Consider the following 18,949-nt stretch of genomic DNA (forward strand, 5'->3'; position numbering starts at 1 on the left):
CTTTTTCTTCCTGCATCCCATGTTGTCTGTGGTGGTTTATGTGGTTGGACTTTCCCCTGGTCAGTATTTTTATTTCCAGGAGGTGTTTCCTGTTCTGGCTGCGAAGCACTGCATTATGCAGGCCAATGCAGAGTATCACCAGTCTATCCTGGCAAAGCAGCAGAAGAAATTTGGTGAAGAAATCGGGAGACTACAGGTGGGTTGGGGCAGAACTCTTAAGGAAATGTAGGAAGACCTTTTTAATTTCTACCTATGACAAATCTTATATACTCTTAGTTGCAAAACTCAGATCGTTAAGATTGGCAAGTTTCCTAAAAAAAATAAAATAACCCCCCTCCCCATCCCCACCCCATACACACATTGTATACTTCTTGAAAGTTCTTGGAACTTCCATACTGGAATGGTGAGAAATGTCTGGATTCTGAAGTATATATTTCAGTCAGATCTTTGGAAGTATGACATCACAAGAACATATAAAACATAAGAAAGCCCATACTGGTCAGACCAAGTGTCCATCTAGCCCAGTATCCTATCTTTCGACAGTGGCCAATGCCAGGTGCTTCAGAGGGAATGAACAGAACAGGAATCAAGTGATCCATCCCCTGTCGCCCATTCCCAGCTTCTAGCAAACAGAGCCTAGGAACATTAGAGCATGGTTTTGCATCCTAATAGCCATTAATGAACCTATCCTCCATGAACTCATTTAGTTCTATTTTGAACCGACTGGTTCGTAGCATTACAAATGCTTAGACACCCACGTCTTCACAATTGAAGATCCTGCCTCTGCCAAACTAGCTTATACTAATAAATTTGACAATAATTGCAAACAAGAAACAAATTTTATAGGATGGATGGTGCAATCTGGGACTTACTGAAATATTGGCTCTACTGATAAACCCACTATCTTGTTTTTAATATGCAAATTGATTTTTTTTTAAATGTTTTCTCTAGCCACTGCATCTACTTCCGTGGCTGGGAGTTATCTGTTGTGACATACAGTCAGTGTCACAGCAAAGGCTTTTTCAAACCATAAGGTCCACCGGTCTTCGAAGTGTGGTAGAGAGAAGAATTTGGCTCTGTGACTGTGTTCCTCAGTATACCCTTGTGTTTAAGATGCTAAGAGTGGAATGTTAATCTGAGTTGTTTTTTTGTTGTGTTTTTTTTTTTTTTTTTTAAGGTCTACGTTATCCATGAACTTCTATTTGCTCTATTGGTGGGGAGGTGGGGGAACCACATTGTGATATACACATTGGTGGGATGAGAGATTAAATATGTCACATGACACTTATTGTGACTGTTATGGCTGTGCATACTTTATCTGGTAATTGACAGGGCTTGAAAGGTTCCTTTCTACATTCATGGGAAATGGAAGAAACTATGATGTAGTTAGTATATTTACACACACAGTAATAAATGACCTAGAACATTCCTTTATAAGCTATAAGGAAAAAACATCTGGCGGTCTTTGTTACTTTGTGGATTAAATATAATTTTATGTCCATGTTTGTTAGATTCTAGCTATGGGAGCTGCCTTCTTGTAGTATTTGCAGATATTTTGTTTAAGTGTAGAACTACCGAAATTTGAGGGAAACATGGTATCTTCACTCTCTTTTTACACTGGATCATGAGCAATTATCAAATAGTCGGAGGAGGGTAAAATACATTCAGTCTGTTCTCCTTATTAATAAGGTGGTGACCATTTAACAATTGTTATTCCTTAAACCTAGAGCAGAGATTTAGCCAATCTTAGCAGCCTTCCTCACTGCTGTAAGCCTGTGACCAGCAAGGCAGCTAAAAGCAGTGCCCTAAACAGCCTGATGCCGTACAAGCTTGCCAAGTTTTTGAGTGGCTGATAATACTGTGTGCTGTACCTGTTTTTCCAGCAGTGAGGTTGCAAGTGAGATTCAAGAAAATGCAGGCTGTGTCTCTGGTCTCTTTGCTATTCTTTTCTTTCCCCATTTAGTTTTTGTCTTTTAGGAAATGGGATTGGACTTTAACAATCACAACTCCAGTCCATCTCAAATAACTTATTCTCTTTTCCCTAAAAGGACAGTTATTACCATCTTTAATGCCATCTAAAAGACTTTTTTGCACAAGGGGATTTTTCCTTCTAAAATCTCTCGCCAGCTAAAGGGAACAAGTGATGTAGTTAAAGTGGAAGCCTCACTTAATACTTTATGCTTCAAATTCTTTAATTTGTTTTTCTGTATCTTTTAATACAGTGGCTTTCAACCTCCCCTCCTCCCCCCATTTGTGGTCCCCTAAAAAAATTTGAATGGAGATATGGATCACTTTGGAAATTCAGCCTATGGTCTTTGGACCACTACCATAGAAGTCCTAGACTGAAAACTGACTGAACAGAATTCAACTATGAATGTTTCATGTGTTCAGCATGGCATGTGACGCAGCATGAGAGAGGGCGCTAAACTGTGGGCTTCTAAGATAACCATACTTCTGGGTTTTGACCCATAAATGAGGGTATACACAAACTGTTGATTGGTCAGAAAAATTGAATGCCTTTTTTGGGATCTGAAACTTTATTTTCATCGTCCCCTTTTGTGGACTCCTTAAACATAATCAACGGACCCCCAGCAGTCCTCGGGTCGCAGGTTGAAAACCATTGCTTTAATAATAGGTTCAAAAGGATGTTTAATGATGTTTACAGTAGTACTAAACAGACTGAGGTCTCTATATGCCAAATCTCAAACCTTGTTTAAAACTATTCAAAGTTGGATAGTGACTAAGTTATGTTAATGCCTTTGGCATGTATTAATTTAGATTAAATATATAAAACCACAAACTGTTTCGGGCCTGCTTCAAATATTTCAGTTTAAAAATCACAGGGCATGGCTTAAGAAACACACTTCCTATTTATAAATGGTTTATTTTATAAACTGTAAAAGTGCCCTTAAGGTAAAATACTTGTTAAATGGTTGATTAATGTTATAAGTATGTTAGACATAAGTAGAAAGGGTTTTATAAATAACCTTGTTTGGTTGGACAGCTCTCTGGCCTCTGGCTGTGCGATATTTGGTTGTTCAAATAGGGAAATGATTTTCTTTGGTTTTTTAAATGGGAGGTCTGTGCTACTAGAGGCGGGTTAAGGTGGGAGAATGGGTCTCCTGTGGCTGGTGTTGGTGGGGTGGAAGGAGGGGAAATAGGTATCCTTTGGTTAGTAATGGGAGTGAACGGTGTTTTCCCTGGGTGTAGATGGCAGGTCAGGGTGGAGGAGGAGGGTTCCAGGTTCCTTATTCTCAACTTTTCAGAGTCTGAGCTGGGGCTTAGTAGACAGACAGTGGTAGCAGGGAGATGGCTGTAGAATTTCAACTCTAGGTGTGCAGCTGTTTCTTAACCTTTCTTTATTGCACATTGTTCGAGAAACAGGCAAGAACTGGAGAACAGGGGTGGAAGTACACGGTGTCTCCCATGAACCTTTAGCAGCACATGGGAAGGGGACACAAAGGAAACTACATATTGTAGCATCTGCCACAAGGCTCCTTGAACTAGGAACAATCAACTCAGTCCTAGTCCTTGGAGCTGAGATAGTGTTAGCTTTTTTGAGTGGTCTTGTGAAATAATTTTACCCCAAATTATAACTGAATTCTGTGGATTTTGGAAACTATTGGTGAGATTACTTAGGGTATGTCTTCACTAGCAACGTTAAAGTGCTGTCACAGCAGCGCTTTAATGTGGCTGTGTATTGCGGCACCAGTGCTGGGAGAGAGCTAAAACCCCCATCTCCACAAGGTGCAGCACTTAAAGCGAGAAAGTTGCAGCGCTGTAAAGTGGTAGTGTAGACAAGGCCTTAGTATGAACTGCAGAGGACTCTTGTTCCCATTAATGACAGAACTGTATATAAAGTCAGTGACTATATTGCAAGAAGTAATTTTGCTAATTCTTCTCAAAATCCTTAGATGGGGACATTCCCTTAGTAGGCAGGGAGCAGCTAATGCTGAATCTTATGCCTTTGCAATAACCGTAGTTGGCTAACTAAGATCGGCTGTTTTACTGTATACTGTTTGTGTTAGAGATGGAATGCTGCTGGGAAAAGGATTGGGTGGAGAGACTATTTGAATTGTAATTGTGTGTATTTTGATTTTTAGCATGCATCAGACTTGGTAAAAACAGTGGCGTCTCGTTATGATGAATACGTAAATGTAAAAGATTTGGCTGACAAAATCAACCGCGCCCTTACAGCTGCCAAGAAGGACAATGACTTCATTTATCATGACCGAGTTCCTGACTTGAAAGATCTAGATCCCATTGGCAAAGCCAGTCTTGTGAAATCTACCTCAGTTGTTGTCCCTATCAGCCAGAAGTTCACTGGTAAGCAAAATATTCAGAGCAGATTTAGAGGTGAAATGTATCTTACCTGTATATGAGATTAATATGGGCTCCAAGTTCAATCGTAGCTCTGTGATTTAGAGGTACAATATTAAAGTTCAATTTCCAATAGTGTATTCTTCTTCAAGTGCTTGCTCATGTTGATTCCATTCTAGGTGTGTGCGCACGCCCATGTGCACAGTCGTCGGAGATTTTTGCCTTAGCGGTATCCATAGGGTCGGCTGTAGTGCCCTCTTGAGTGCTACGTTCGTGCATTGGTATATTAGGCGCTGCTGACTCTGCCCTACCAGTTCCTTCTTACCGCCTGTGATAGTTGGTCAGAGCGCCTTGTCTTGCATCACTAGAACGTTAGGGGTTCTTATAGGCCATTGTTCTGTCTCCTTTGTTGTTAGTTGATAGGTACTTAGTTAGACCTTAGTTAGAGTAGTTGTTTTTAGGAGTTAGAGTCCCGGCTGGGACTTCACCTCGGAGCGGGGCGTGCCTCGTTCCTCAGGCTTTAAGCCATGTTGATCGTGCAGCTGGTCGATGCCCCTTTAGTGACCCCCATGAGAGCTGTTTAAAGTGTTTGTGGGAATCCCATCGAAAGGATAAGTGCAGGGTCTGCAAAAACTTTGGTCCTTGAACTCGGAAGGAGCGAGGTATCAGCTTGAGGGCCCTCCTCATGGAGGCTGTGCTTTGTCCCATCTCGGAGACCTCTCGATTGGACTCCACACCCAGTATGTTGGCGCTCCGTGCAGCACACCACCGGCACCAAAACCCTCCCGGCACCGTTCCACCTCCCAGTGCTGAAGAAGCAGTCAAAGTCAGCAGGCCCTCTGGCACTGCAGAAAAAGGGTGATTCGGGTAAAGGACCTCTGTCAGGCCACGTGCCCGCTCCAGAGCTGCTCGGGTGTACCGCTGCGGTCAGACCCCCTAGTCCAGCCAGGGACCCGACTCCTGGGAGCGGCAGGGTGTACCGGCCCCTAGTGGGGTCATCTATGCCCAAAGTGGGCCTGGCGGCCAAGCAGGCCAACCGGGCACCGCAGACACAAAGCCAAGCGACAGACCCGGCCAAGGCCCCCAGCATCTATGGGCAAGCCGGTTATGGGACCGCCCCTAAAACAGCAGAGCATACCTAATCCCCGAACTGCAGTCTCGGACCCCAATTAGAAGAGACAGGTCCCTGACACCAAGGTCTCCACCTACAAGGCATGGGACACATGAGTCGCGACGCCGATCCCTATACCCATAGTACCGTTGAGCCTTCCGCCAGAGTTCGCCATGGTGCAGATCACCACCTCCTAGGTGGTCTCCCAGGCATTGATTCTGCCCTGGTGCGGGATCATTCCTGGTTGCAGCACCGGTCTGATTCCCTGGTACACTCTTCAGGCAGGTACCTGTCCTTTCCCTCTCCTTACTGGTCGCTGACAAGGGTCAGTCAGCAGACTCGGGTATCTATGGCTCCGCCCTGGTCACCGGAAAGGCAATGGTCCAAGCCTGAAGGGGAGTTCAGCCCTTCGCCTATAAAAGGCAAATCGCCACCAGCCCGCAAGACTGGCATGGCTTCTGCGGCAGTGGTGTGGAGGCAGGGTCAATGGCCCGCTCAGTGGCAGTACTGGAACCTGTGGGGTGGACCGGCATAACAAGTACCATACTCCCACCGTTCCTCCCAGGCCAGATCGGACAAGCTGCCCCCAGCACTGCTGGCACCTGAGTCGGAGCACGGTGCCAAATCCCACACGGGGCGACACAGCAGGCCCCGATGCCCAAGGAGCTGTTCCCGGACGAGAAAGGGGAAGCCGCCCCTCCCTCTGCTGTACAATATCTTGGTTGTCTCTGGACAAAGTGGTAGCAGGCCCCTTGCAAACGAGCAGCTCCCCTGATGACTTCAAGGAGCGCCAGGCCAGGCTCAAAAGGGTGGCTGAAACCTGAACTTGGAGGTCAAGGAGCTAGCGGAGGAGTCAGATGATCTCTTTAATGTTATACCTTCCTCTACCCCGGCCTGGGTTGCACAGCCCGGCCAACCAGGGGTCCTTAAAATTGCCAAGTCTGTGTAGCAAACCCCCTCTTCCATTCCGCCTACTCCAAGGAGGCAGAAGAGAAGTACTGTGTCTCTGCAAAGGGGTTTGAATACTTGTCACCCTCCAGCGGGATCTGTGGTCGTGTCCGCCGTCAGTGAAAGGGCTAGGCAAGCAGCACACCGAAAAATAGACGCCAAGAGGCTAGACTTGTTTGGCAGGAAAATTTATTTGACGGACAGCCTGCAATTTTGGATGTCTAATGGTGCTGACACCCTCCAGATGGCCTCGGATGCTATGGACTTGGCGGCCAGGATAGTCGCCTTCGTGGTGGTCATGAGGCGCAGCTCCTGGTTACAGTCCTCTGGGCTGTCCCAGGAGATGCAGACTACCCTTCAGGACCTTCCGTTTGAGGGAGCAGGGATCTTTTTGGAGCTGACCGATGCACAGCTCCATGATCTTAAAGATTCCTGTACCTCCTCCATTCCTTGGGCCTTCACACCCCTCAGCAGGCTAGAAAGCCTTTCCGTCCATCTCTGTCGAGGCCCTGGGTTGTCCCCCAGCTCCTACAGAAAGAAGGACAGAGACAAAGGATTTAAACTGCGTCACCCTTCATCTTCCCGTTCCTCAACCTAGCCTGGTTCTTCTAGAGGCCAAGGAAGCCAGAAATAGGATTTTGAGGATGTGCCCAAGGACGGCGCCCCAGTCACTTTCCAGGATCCACCTCCCTGCTCTTTCCTCAACCGCCTGTGCCCCTTCCAGTCGGCCTGGTCGCAGCTGACCTCGGACCCTTGGGTGCTTGACATAATATCTTCAGGCTACACCCTGCAGTTCGTGGCCAACTCTCCCTCCCACCCCCCATTACCTGCACATCAGGGACCCCATTCTGCCATGGGACCTGAATCTTAGTGCTGTCACAGCTCATGGTACCCCCCTTTGAGCCTCTGGCTTCCTGCTTTCTCTCCTGTCCTGTAAAGTCCTTGTTGCGATAACATCCGCCCACTGGGTTTCAGAGATTAGGGCGTTTACCTCGGAACCGCCCTATACAGTCCTCTATGAAGGCAAGTTGACGCAATTGTTCGTTGTGGTGGCTGACAGGATGAAAAGTTGTCCAGTGTCCGCTCAAAGAATTTCTTCTTGGATCACTGCCTGCATTCGCTGCTGTTACAATCAGGCAAAGATGCCACCTCTGGCGATTGTAACTACGCATTCAACCAGGGCGCAAGCCTCATCAGTAGCTTTCCTAGCCCAAGTGCCTATCCAGGATGTCTGTAGGGCGGCCACCTGGTCGTCCATCCACACGTTCACGTCCCATTGTGCACTTACTCAACAGGCCCGGGACGATTCTGGCTTCAGTAGAGCAGTACTGCAAGCCGGTAGACTGTGAACTCTGAGCCCACCTCTGAGGATACTGCTTGTGAGTCTCCTAGAATGGAATGAACAAGCACTCGAAGAAATGGTTACCTACCTTTTTTATAACTGTTCTTCAAGATTCGTTGGTCATGTCCATTCCATTACCTGCCCTCCTATCCCTCTGTCGGAGTTGCCGGAAAGAAGGAACTAAGAGGACGTAGGATCGGCAGTGCCGAATATACCAACGCATGAGCGTGGCACTCAAAGGCGCTACAGCCGACCCTATGGATACTGTTCAGGCAAAAATCTCCGACTGCGTACGTGGGCGCGCACACCTAGAATGGAATGGACATGAGCGACACATCTCTAAGAACAACAGCTAAGAAAAGGTTGTATTGTGCATTAAGCCATTGGTTTTAGTGTCAGAAAGATTACTGACAGGCTCCTGCAAAGGGTAAATCTGCAATTTCAAGTTAGGACTAGTTCAGATTTGAATAAACTATCTCAAAATGCTTGGATTAAGCACAATAATCTGGTCTCTGAAGGAGTTTTGTTGAAGAGCTCTTATCTGACAACTTGCTTAATGCAATATGTTAAAATCCTATACGTATCCTCTACCATGAGTCTTCTATGATAAATCTGAAGTTGCAAGTTTTGAATGTTGGTACCAGGCCTAAGGAGATGTTGACTTTCCTCAGTGGTATTTCCCACTCAGTTTAGAAACTTGGATTTGTGAAATTTCTTTATCAGTAATTGTCTAGATGAATCTCTAAGGATATAGCAAAAGGATATAAGGAAGCTCCATGTTTTTTTGGTCACCTTTATAGTTGCATTAAAATAATTATACTGCCTCAATCACAGATCTGTTTGAGAAGATGGTTCCTCTGGCAGTGCAGCAGTCTCTGAGCCTCTACAACCAGAGAAAGGCAGACTTGGTAAATAGATCAATAGCCCAGATGAGAGAAGCCACCAATCTGGCAAATGGGTGAGTGTTGGTTATTCAGACTTCTGATCTTTTTCAAAACACATTTTTTAATTGTCTGTGTGTGTCCAGAATAATCAAAACCTTACTTTTATCCACTTCAGTGAATATTTATTTAAATATTTTGTTCAGAGATTTAAAAAAATCTGGAGGGGAGAATGTGAATACTAATTTAAAATAAAGTCCCAGTCATGCAAAGTGATAAATCACTTCTAATTTCCATTGGCTCAGCACTTCTCAGTAAGGGTCTTGCAGGACTGGGCCAGTAAATACTGTAATAGTTAGACTTCTTCTGTTGTAGGAGGTAAACCAGGTTGCCACTCAATAGGGTTTGGAAATTTTACCAGATACCTAATAGTCAGAGGACTAAATTAGTCTAAATTAGATTAGCCACATATGGATACAAAAGATTGAGGGCTGCACTGTTTAGGGGCAACATCCAGATGTGAAGCCATTTCCTTCCCCTCCTAGGCTTCTGGGAAATGGAAGGTTACTGAGTTGTCTGCCATAGTGCTGTCCTTACAGTCTGCCTGTGAGTGTCATTGATTTTTTTATTTATCTTCAGTTAGTAGGTGTCTTATAAACTGAAGCCCCCACCTGTGGCTGTTAGGAGGAACATTCTCTCTTCTCATCCCTCTCACCTCAAAGACTCCTGGTGGCTGCCCTATGGTATATGGCTTGGCTGAAGAGGGATATAACAGTACGGACACGTTATTTTTGCTTTAGCCAGAGAACCACTTTTTCTGGTTGCTCCAAGGAGAGAGTCCAATACATTATCCCTTTTTCCAAATCTGTTTGGTCAACCTCCCCATTAAATGGTTCCAGTGTGCGTCTGCTTCTGTTTTCCAGAGCAAAGTTGAAGTGAAATGGACCTAATTCTTTTTAGTCTCCCTACTTCCTGTAGGCATCTGAATCACAGTAGTGATTGGCTAGCACTCTGCAGTAGTTTGGCAAAACTATGAGAAGCATCAGGGCCATTAGAGTTTCTTCTCTACAGACATAAGAAAACAGCAGTTTTACATTTAACTCATGGTTTTAAAGGCTTTCCTCATGAACAAAGCATGAAGCTAGAGATTTCATTTTTTTAAATTAAACTTAGGTTCTGTAGAGGCTGATGTTGCTTGCTCAGGAAAAATCCCTACTATTCCCCTGCATGAATGACTATTTCAAGCCGTTGAATATTGTTTCAAGACATTGAAACAAGAATTTGACTTAAAAAGTAAATACAAGTTAAATATAAAGCCAGGGTTCTAGATGAAAGTAGATAACAGTTGTGTTCAAAACTGTCATATATTGCTTAAAATTGTCTACAAGTCTACTGCTTTGCTTTATAAACACTAAAATACAAAGGAAAAATGATAGACAAGTTAAGTTACCTTTTTAAAAATGTTTAAACTATTGCTTTTTTGGTTAAGTATATCCTTTGAATAATCTTTAAAATTTTCCAGTTTTTAAATTGTTATCCAAGATTTCATTATGCTCCTGTTTGTTTCCCTTTTTTCTTTTTTTCTTGTTCTTACGGCCTGTTTAATTTGGATACCAAAATGATTCTTTTGATGCTGTGATTTTTGTGGTGTACTAATTGTAATGCAATACATTGACCTTCTCAGAGTATTGGCTTCTCTCAACCTGCCTGCTGCCATTGAAGATGTGTCTGGTGATAGTGTTCCTCAGTCTATTCTGCAGAAGTCTAAGTCTGTTATTGAACAGGGAGGCATCCAGACAATCGATCAGCTGATCAAAGATCTACCAGAACTGCTACAGAGAAACAGAGAGATCTTAGATGAAGTAAGCTTAGAAACAATTGAAATAATCTTTAAAATGTGCAACTTTAAGAATCTAACTCCGCTTCTTTAAATAGTAAAGCATACTTGTTATAATCGCTTCTCTGCTCTCTGTGAGCTGAGGGGTGAAAACATTATCTACTATCCTTATCAGTTTAATATTTAAAAAAATTAATTGGATTTGTCTAAAATAATTTTGTCACTTTAGTGACATGAATAAAAGTGCTTGGTTGTGTGAAGGTTTTAGCTTTTAAGTGTGAAGTCCAAGTCTATGCATGGAGGTTGGTAGACAATTTATCTACAATTGTCCTGTGTCACATGTGGTATTGTCTTGACAGATTTTTTTTTTTCAGTTTGAGGTTATGGGGGGAGGGAAACTGGTAAAAGTAAGAACATGATTCCTATTATAGTCACTACTACTTCAAGTAGCGTCTCTGAGTGCTCCATTCTAGGTGCTCTTGCACCCAGTGTGCCTCAGATCAGAGATTTTAGGTAGTCGTGTCTGTTCAACCCTGCACATGCGTGCCCTGGAGCCTCATGCCCTGCACCAAGGATATATAGAGCTCCGAGGGCGAACCACCCTCATTCCTTCTCAGCTGCCTCAGCCTGAGACAGAGCCTCAGAGTCCAAGTTGAGCATACCTCAACTGTATTTTTCCTGATTCTTAAAGCATGAGCTCTTAGTTTCCTTTGTTACTTAGCTATAGTAATTCTTATAGTTTAAAAAAAAAAAATCTTAATTTTTTTTACTTACACTTTTTTAGCATAAGGACCAGGACCAGGACCATTGTCCCTCCCCCTATTTTTCTGTGTTTCTTCCCCTCAGGGGAACTGAAATCCTGGGAGGGTCTTCCCAGGTTTAAAATTTGCCTTTCGTGCCAAGAGGCTATCCTGGTCAATGATGGATACTCCTAGTGTGTCCGCTGCCTTATGGAGTTGCACTTCCCCACAAAGTGTAATTTCTGCCTGAAATTAAAGTTGAGGGCAAGAAAGAACTGGGAACTTAAACTACATCTTCTTATGATGAAGGGTTTGCGCCGACCGGCTTCTGACTCCGGCCAGCAGCCCCGCCTGTAGAACGGTCTGAGAACAGGTCATCTGCTTTGACCTTGATGCAGCACTCCCCCTGAGCATCAAAGAGGAAGTCTCCGGAATCCTCTCAAAAAGACCCTAGAAAGCAATCTTCCAGTCGTATGGTAGAGAATCTACCTCAAAGACGGTATCCAATTCAAACACCTGTTTCGGCACCTACCAATATCCAACTCAGTACCCATGAGTCTGCAGGTTCCTCAAGTACCATGACCATCAGCAAACCTAAGGGATAAGGGTTCTGGCTCTTGAAGATCAGTACTATCAAGTCAGAGCAGCAGAGCAAAGACCAGCTCTTCTAAATCTGTACCGACAGAGTCTACTAGGACCTCAGTACCCAGCACTTCGGTTCTGCAAGAGACCGAACTGACACCTACTGGTCATTCGGTACCGTAGGTGCCTTATGCCACCATTACCTCTACTCGCCTCGCCTCATCAGTACCACTCACTGTTTCAATATGCAACAGTTTTCATTTCCTTGGACTTAGCAGTAACAGAAAAGCCTGAATCTCTTCTGATGAGTTCTCGGTACTGACCATTTCTTGCTCCCTGGAGATTTGCCTGGTTCTGACAGAGTCTCCATCTATCTCTGACTGCTCCACCTCTACCAAGTGAGGGGGGACCTGTAAGAGACAGACACAAAATATTACATCCCCTCCAAGGACTCTGAATTTTTATTTTTGCATCCATCCCCCAACTCCCTTCTGGTTGATGTTGTGCACGAACATGGCAGACAGCACCACATTACATCGATTTCATATGACAAAGATTTTAAAGCATCTTGATTTTTTTTTTGGACATAAGTCATGCTCATAGGCAATCTAACAACTTAGAATTGTCAATTATCAAGCCCTCATGGTGAAATACAGCCATACTAACTATTCAAAGTTGAATACCTTTATTGAGCATCTTCCAACAGGCAGATGGAGTAATTCAGGTGATCATTGCTGCAGGCCAATTGTGCTCGCAAGAACATCTCTGCATGCCTCTTTGGACTCCACGGGTAGAGCTGCTCGTTCTATCTCCACAGCAGTAGTCACAAGGAGGGCCTTCTGGCTTCAGCTCTCGGGTTTTTTAAGGAAAGTCATGCAGTTGAGGATCTTTCTTTTGATGGTTCAAAGTTGTTTGCAGAAAAAATGGATGAATCCCTGCATACTTTGACTCTAGAGCCACCTCGTGCTCTTTGGGAATTTACACCCTTGCATAAAAAAATTTAATTGAGTCCCAGACTGCACAGAGGTCTCATCCCACCCAATTTCCTGCCTCCCAGAGACATTACAAACCCCAGTGTAAACGACAACGATCCAGAAGACGAGACCAGCTACTTGTCAAACATTGACCTCACAACCCACAACTTCGAAACACCAATTTGGATGGGTTAGGTGAGGTACTGAGTTACCATCCCCATTCTTATCTGCTGCAACAATCTGTGTCTCCCTTGCTTTGGAGAGACCGCCTTTCTCATTTCTGTCAGAACTGGGAACATATCACTATGGATAAGTGGGTGTTGGAGATCATTTCAACAGGATACTCCATTCACCTTACCTCCCTTCTTTCCCATCACTCTTCGGGGGAGCCCTCTCACGAGGACCTTTTGCAACAGGAATTCAACTCTGCTGAATATGGGTGCCAAAGAACCAATTCCCGTCCAACAGAGGTAGGGGATTTTACTCCAGGTACTTCCTGGTTCCAAAAAAGACTGGTAGTTGGAGAACTATTCAAGATCTAAGGTTACTCAACAGATTTATAAAGATTCAGAGGTTCAAAATGGTAACTCTTGCAGCAGTGGACTGAGGGGGACTGGCTCTCAGCCCTTGACCTTCAAGATGTTTACTTCCATATAGCAATCCACCCCTCCCACAGAAGGTTCCTACACTTCACTCTGGGTCAAGAGCACTTTAAATACATGATGCTCCCATTCAGTCTCTCCTCTGCACCCAAAGTGTTCTCCAAAGTTCTTTCTGTGGTTGTGGCTCATCTTCACAAACAAGGAACTCTCTTTTTCCCATACCTTGACAATTGCTTGCTCAAAGGATGGTCCTTTGACAAAGCTTCAGTTGCCATTCAGAGGGCATATATCTCTTTCTCAGACCGAGACTACAATTAAACATCCGAAAGTCCACCTTAACTCTAGTACAAAGTCTGGAGTTCATAGGAGTTGACTTCGATACAGTAATGGCTGAAGCATTGCTCCCTTCATGCAGGTTCATAACCCTACCCAATTTAGTCACTATAGTCCAAGTTAGCCCTCAAACATTGGCCAGAAATTGTCTTCAATTATTGGGACAAATAGCAACTGGCACCTTGGTAATAAATCATGCAAAACTTCACATGCACTGCCTCCAAGGGAGGCTCAGAACTGTTTACTCACCAAGACACACAAGTGTTTTCCTTACCTCGCTCAGCTTGTTATTTGTCAACTGATCACTCTCTAGACTGTCCCCCATCTCCTCTCTCAGGATGCCAATCAAATCAGTATCACAGTTCTTCAGCTCAAGTCATGGTTTATGGATGGGTTGCAGGGTTAGAAACAAACTGTTCTGAGGGTGTAAAGAGAGTGCTGCTACATAACAGGAAACAATCTACACATGACATGTATACCAAAAGCGGATTATATTCAAACACTGGTGTTTCAACTGCGTTCTTTCCATTATTGTTTTGTAATAATTTACATTTTAGAGTTAAAAGTGATAGGATTATCTTTAAGCTCTGAAAAAGAGCATTTGGCAGCTGTTATGACCTTCCAACATATGGTATTTTTTTTCAGTCTTCGCTTATTCTTCAACAAGGTTTCTCAAGGGACTGGACAATCTCTTCCCCCGAATCAGATGCCCTATAGTGGAATGGGACCTAACTTCGTACTCTGTCTTATGAGGCCTTCCTTTGAACTTATGGTCACCTGCTCACTTTTACACCTCTTTATGAAAAATGCGTTTCTAGTAGCCGTGACTTCTGAAGAGTGGGTGAGATGGAGCTCTCATGGCATCACCCCCCCCCCCCCCCCGCAACAGAATAAGGTCTCACTGCAACCGCATCCCAAGTTCCTGACAAAGGGATCTTTGGCCTTCCACATAAATCAACTGTTCACCTTCCAGTTTTTTTCCCTAAGCCACACCAGTATAAAGGAGATGTGACATTACATACACTCTGTCAGGAAGGCATCAGCCTTTTACTTAGACAGGATTAAACTCTTTAGGAAATCTCCCAGATTTCTCTCCATTGCGGATGGAACTAAAGGATCTCCAAGTTCCAAGCAAAGACACTTTAGATGGATATCTGGTTGCATTACTTTTTGCTATCCGTCTTAGGATCTTCAACCTTTAGAGTATTAACTCACTCCACAAGATCCCTCTCTACTTCAATAGCTGTTCTTAAGAATGTTCCCATCACAGAAATATGTAGAGCTGCAAGTTGTACATTCATTCATACATTTGCTGAATACTGTGCAGTCACTCAGCCTCTGATGCCGTATTTGGCTCTACTATTCTATCTTCAATCCTAGACTCGACTCCAAAGCCCCACCCCTCCACAGAGGGTACTGCTCCATAGTCACCTAGAGTGGAGCACCCATAGGGACACTACTCGAAGAAGAAAAGGTTACTCACTCTGTGCAGTAACTGTAGTTATTCGAGATGGGTACTCCACTGCCCATCCTTTTCCCCTCTGCTTCAGAGCTCTTCAATGAGCTCCATAGTAGCAAAGGAACCAAGGGCAGTTTGCCTGCGCAGCTCCATATAGGCCACGAAGCTGCGGGGGTGTATGTTTAGGCTGAATAGACACTGCTACCTAAAATCTCTGATCTGAGGTACATGGAGCGGAAGTACATCTTGAGTAGAGCACCCAGAGGGGGATACATCTTGAAGAACCACAGTAACTGCACAGGGTTTTTATTCTCTTTGGGCTTTTATTCACTGTAAGAACTGATGGACCGTTAGGTTTAGTAAGTCTTTTTTTCCAGCTTTATTACTATGTTCTAAAATTTGTCTTTACAATTTATAGTTGTAAAGCCATTTCATAGTAAGGAAAACTTACATTGCATGTAACACTATTTGTTTTTTAATTCTTTAAGTCACTAAGATTATTGAGTGAAGAGGAAGCCACAGACAATGATCTAAGAGCAAAATTCAAAGAGCGTTGGCAAAGAACACCATCCAGTGAACTCTACAAACCTTTGAGGGCAGGTAAATCTCACCTTTTCACTTCTCTGAGCCTGGGGACTGCTGCATGAAAGGCCATTCTTAAATTTAAATGTAACGTAAATTAAAGTAGCTTTGAGTCATCTGGTATTAGTTTGAACAAGATCAATTCAGTTGAAGAAAGATCTGTCTGTACTCTCATTATGCCACTAGAACCAAGATTGGGGGTATTGCCATAGGAGTCTCTTTGGTGGTTCTGTGCCATCAGAGGATCAATTCCTCCCCCCCCCCCCCCCCCCGCTGCACAAAGTTAATTCATAGAGCCCTGCAAATCTGCGGGTATTCACTTTATATCCGTGGACCATTTTTGCGGATTGTGGATCAGATTCAGATACAGATTTTGTATCCACACAAGGCTCCATTAATTATCATTTGTATATACTAGTTGTACAGCCAGATCCCACTAGCGGTGTGAAAAGAGGTTGATCCTATAACAAAATATCTGGCTTATTGTGACACTTAAATAGTCTGTACTTTAGGGTATAATGGACTTCATGTTTCAGGTTTTAAGAACTGTATGCTGTTTTTCATTAAGTTTTGGATGGATTAGAAAAAGTCACTTGTTGCCCTTTTCTGAAGGAATTTTGTCTGTAAAAATCCAATTTTTAAACAGCTGTTCCTTACACTGCACTTACCACCCACCACCATGTTCTTTGACTTCTGATTTGTATTATTTTGAACTGACATGCAAGCTTTAAAATTTGATGTGCAATTCACACCACAGAATTTTTTAATGTACTTTCTTAATTCCTTGAATAATCAACAAATAGGGATTTTAATTTAGACATTTTAAACCTTCATTGCGTGAACAGGACTTCTCTTTGAATGTTCTTGTGTTTGAAAACTTATAACGAATTGCTGAAAGGTACAAATGTTGCTGTAGTATAAGACTTGGATTAAATCACGGCTTTGTAGTAGTCTAAATATTACCTTTGTTTTATTGCCAGAGGGAGCCAATGTCAGTAATATTTTGGATAAAGCTATACAGGCAGATGGACATGTTAAAGAGCGCTATCAAACTCATCGGGATACAATTTCACTTCTGTGTAAACCAGAGCCAGAATTGAATGCAGCCATTCCTTCTGCCAATCCAGCAAAAACCATGCAGGGAAGTGAGGTAAGGCAAGATGAAGGTTGCCTATTAGTGGCTACGCTTAGTGGCTACGCTGAATGGCAATGCATTGAGACAAGTTACTTAATTTGTCTAGAGTTTCTTAAAGGAAAAAAAAACAATGGATCTATATGAAATTAAATGGGCAATTACTGGACAACATTTAGAATGAGTTGTCTTGCACAGGATAACACTGGCACGGTATATGAAACTGCACTATTTTACAGTATTTGGGGTTCCCCTTAAGGGTTAGGAAAAGGGAGTGCTAGAACTGACCTACTTCCTTCCCAAACTAATTCCTCTCTAGAGTATAAAAGGGAGTGAAACAGCTGGTACTAAAATCAAGTGAAGTTTTGCTCCCAAAAAGGACTACAGAAATTATCTTCTAGTAACCTGCGGATCTCATTTTTATTTTGCTCGCTCTTCTGTTCATTTACCTAAAATAAAAGGTTCCAAAATTGATCTGGTTGACAGAGGTGATCCACAGGATGTTAAGATGACGATGGTATGGAAACATTTGAGAGCCCCTACCTAAAGTATTAAGCAATTGGATTAATTCTATTTCCAGAGTAGCCATATTTAAACTGTCAGTATGATTAGTTGCCTACTGTGGAGCAGTTTGAATGCAGTATGTTTGACAGCATGTCAAAAGTTTGCGGCTATTTCATGGATCCTTAAAAATCCTTCCTAGTACTTTGATATTTAATGTTGCAGTGGTGGCGTTAAGTCTTTAAAGTCTTCAAACTAAGTTCAAATATTGACTTACTTAATTTTTTCGTAGGTTGTTAGTGTCTTAAGATCTCTACTAGCTAGCCTGGATGAGGTGAAGAAGGAGAGAGAACAACTTGAGAATGACCTAAAATCTGTAAATTTTGACATGACCAGCAAATTTCTGACTGCACTTGCACAGGATGGTGCTATAAATGAGGAAGCCATCTCTGTCACTGAATTGGACCGGATATATGGAAGTTTAACACACAAGGTGCAAGAGACCCTGAAAAAGCAGGATGAACTTCTCAAAAACATTCAGGTATAAAACATTAACAGTAGGTTTCTCCATGTGACTTTTTTATAAACTTGGCAGTACTTTCCCAGACCCATGGGGCCTACTCAGATAGCAGGACTGCAGATACCTTACTTAGCCTTTTAGTCTTTACTCTTTCCTGCTCAGAACTCCCACTATGCTGAAATAATAGCTGATCCAAGTGATCCTTGACAGATAAATAGTTCCCAATGAGAATGGGGAAAAATATAGGTGTTCATTTTCTAGCAGCCTGTGCCAGAGTTCTCCAGTACGAACTCTTCAAGGCCTTCCCTTGCTCCAGTTCAGCAGCATTGTAATAGCTCCTTAAAGGAAGAAGCCTGCTGTAACAAGTTTCAGAGTAGCAGCCGTGTTAGTCTGTATCCGCAAAAAGAACAGGAGTACTTGTGGCACCTTAGAGACTAACAAATTTATTAGCGCATAAGCTTTTGTGGACTACAGCCCACTTCTTCGGATGCACTTCGGATTCCACTCTATATGCATCCGAAGAAGTGGGCTGTAGTCCACGAAAGCTTATGCGCTAATAAATTTGTTAGTCTCTAAGGTGCCACAAGTACTCCTGTTCTTTCTACTGTAACAAGACTGTTCTGCCTCTCATGTCACTTATAGTTAGACACTTCATCATCAGAGTCTTGAAGCCCACCAGTGTATAAAGTTGCATCAGCCATATGCAAATTAGAGTTCATAACTTTCAAATTGTAATTCACTCTGACAAACCGTCCTAGTTTCATACATCAAAAAGCAAGTGGTGCTTTGCTCATAAATTTGGGCAGAAGGAAACGTGTCTCTCAAGAGCCCATGACCGTGGTTTTCTTGACTACATCCCATGTAGAAACTACATTCTTCAAGCATTTGTCCACATTGGTAGATATACCTCGGGGAGGAGGTGGGGTGGGGTGTTTAGAATATTTTAGCCAGCAGTGTCCATTGACTCAGCGCATATGCTCTGTATGTCCTTGCACCTCCACTCCCAAGTCATAAAGGGCAGAGCAGCCCCAGCTGCCCCTCAGGTTCTTCTTACTGCCCATGACAGTGAGACAGAGCTACATAGT

The 18,949-nt window shown here is 43.3% G+C and overlaps 1 protein-coding gene across 2 annotated transcripts in view; it reads left to right on the forward strand.

The window, feature by feature from the left end:
• Positions 1-18,949, forward strand: part of PDCD6IP (programmed cell death 6 interacting protein) — a 55,027-nt gene that overhangs the window by 19,422 nt on the left and 16,656 nt on the right. Inside the window, exons 7-13 of one of the 2 annotated variants that reach the window (XM_005302668.5) lie at positions 65-196; positions 4,104-4,326; positions 8,556-8,679; positions 10,287-10,464; positions 15,618-15,729; positions 16,692-16,861; positions 17,637-17,885. In XM_005302668.5, the coding sequence (XP_005302725.1) occupies positions 65-196; positions 4,104-4,326; positions 8,556-8,679; positions 10,287-10,464; positions 15,618-15,729; positions 16,692-16,861; positions 17,637-17,885 (1,188 nt within the window). The remainder of the gene's footprint in view (positions 1-64; positions 197-4,103; positions 4,327-8,555; positions 8,680-10,286; positions 10,465-15,617; positions 15,730-16,691; positions 16,862-17,636; positions 17,886-18,949) is intronic. The other variant, XM_005302669.5, reaches the window with a different exon arrangement.

This window comes from Chrysemys picta, chromosome 2, assembly GCF_011386835.1.
Source record: "Chrysemys picta bellii isolate R12L10 chromosome 2, ASM1138683v2, whole genome shotgun sequence".
Classification (NCBI taxonomy): Eukaryota; Metazoa; Chordata; order Testudines; family Emydidae; genus Chrysemys; species Chrysemys picta.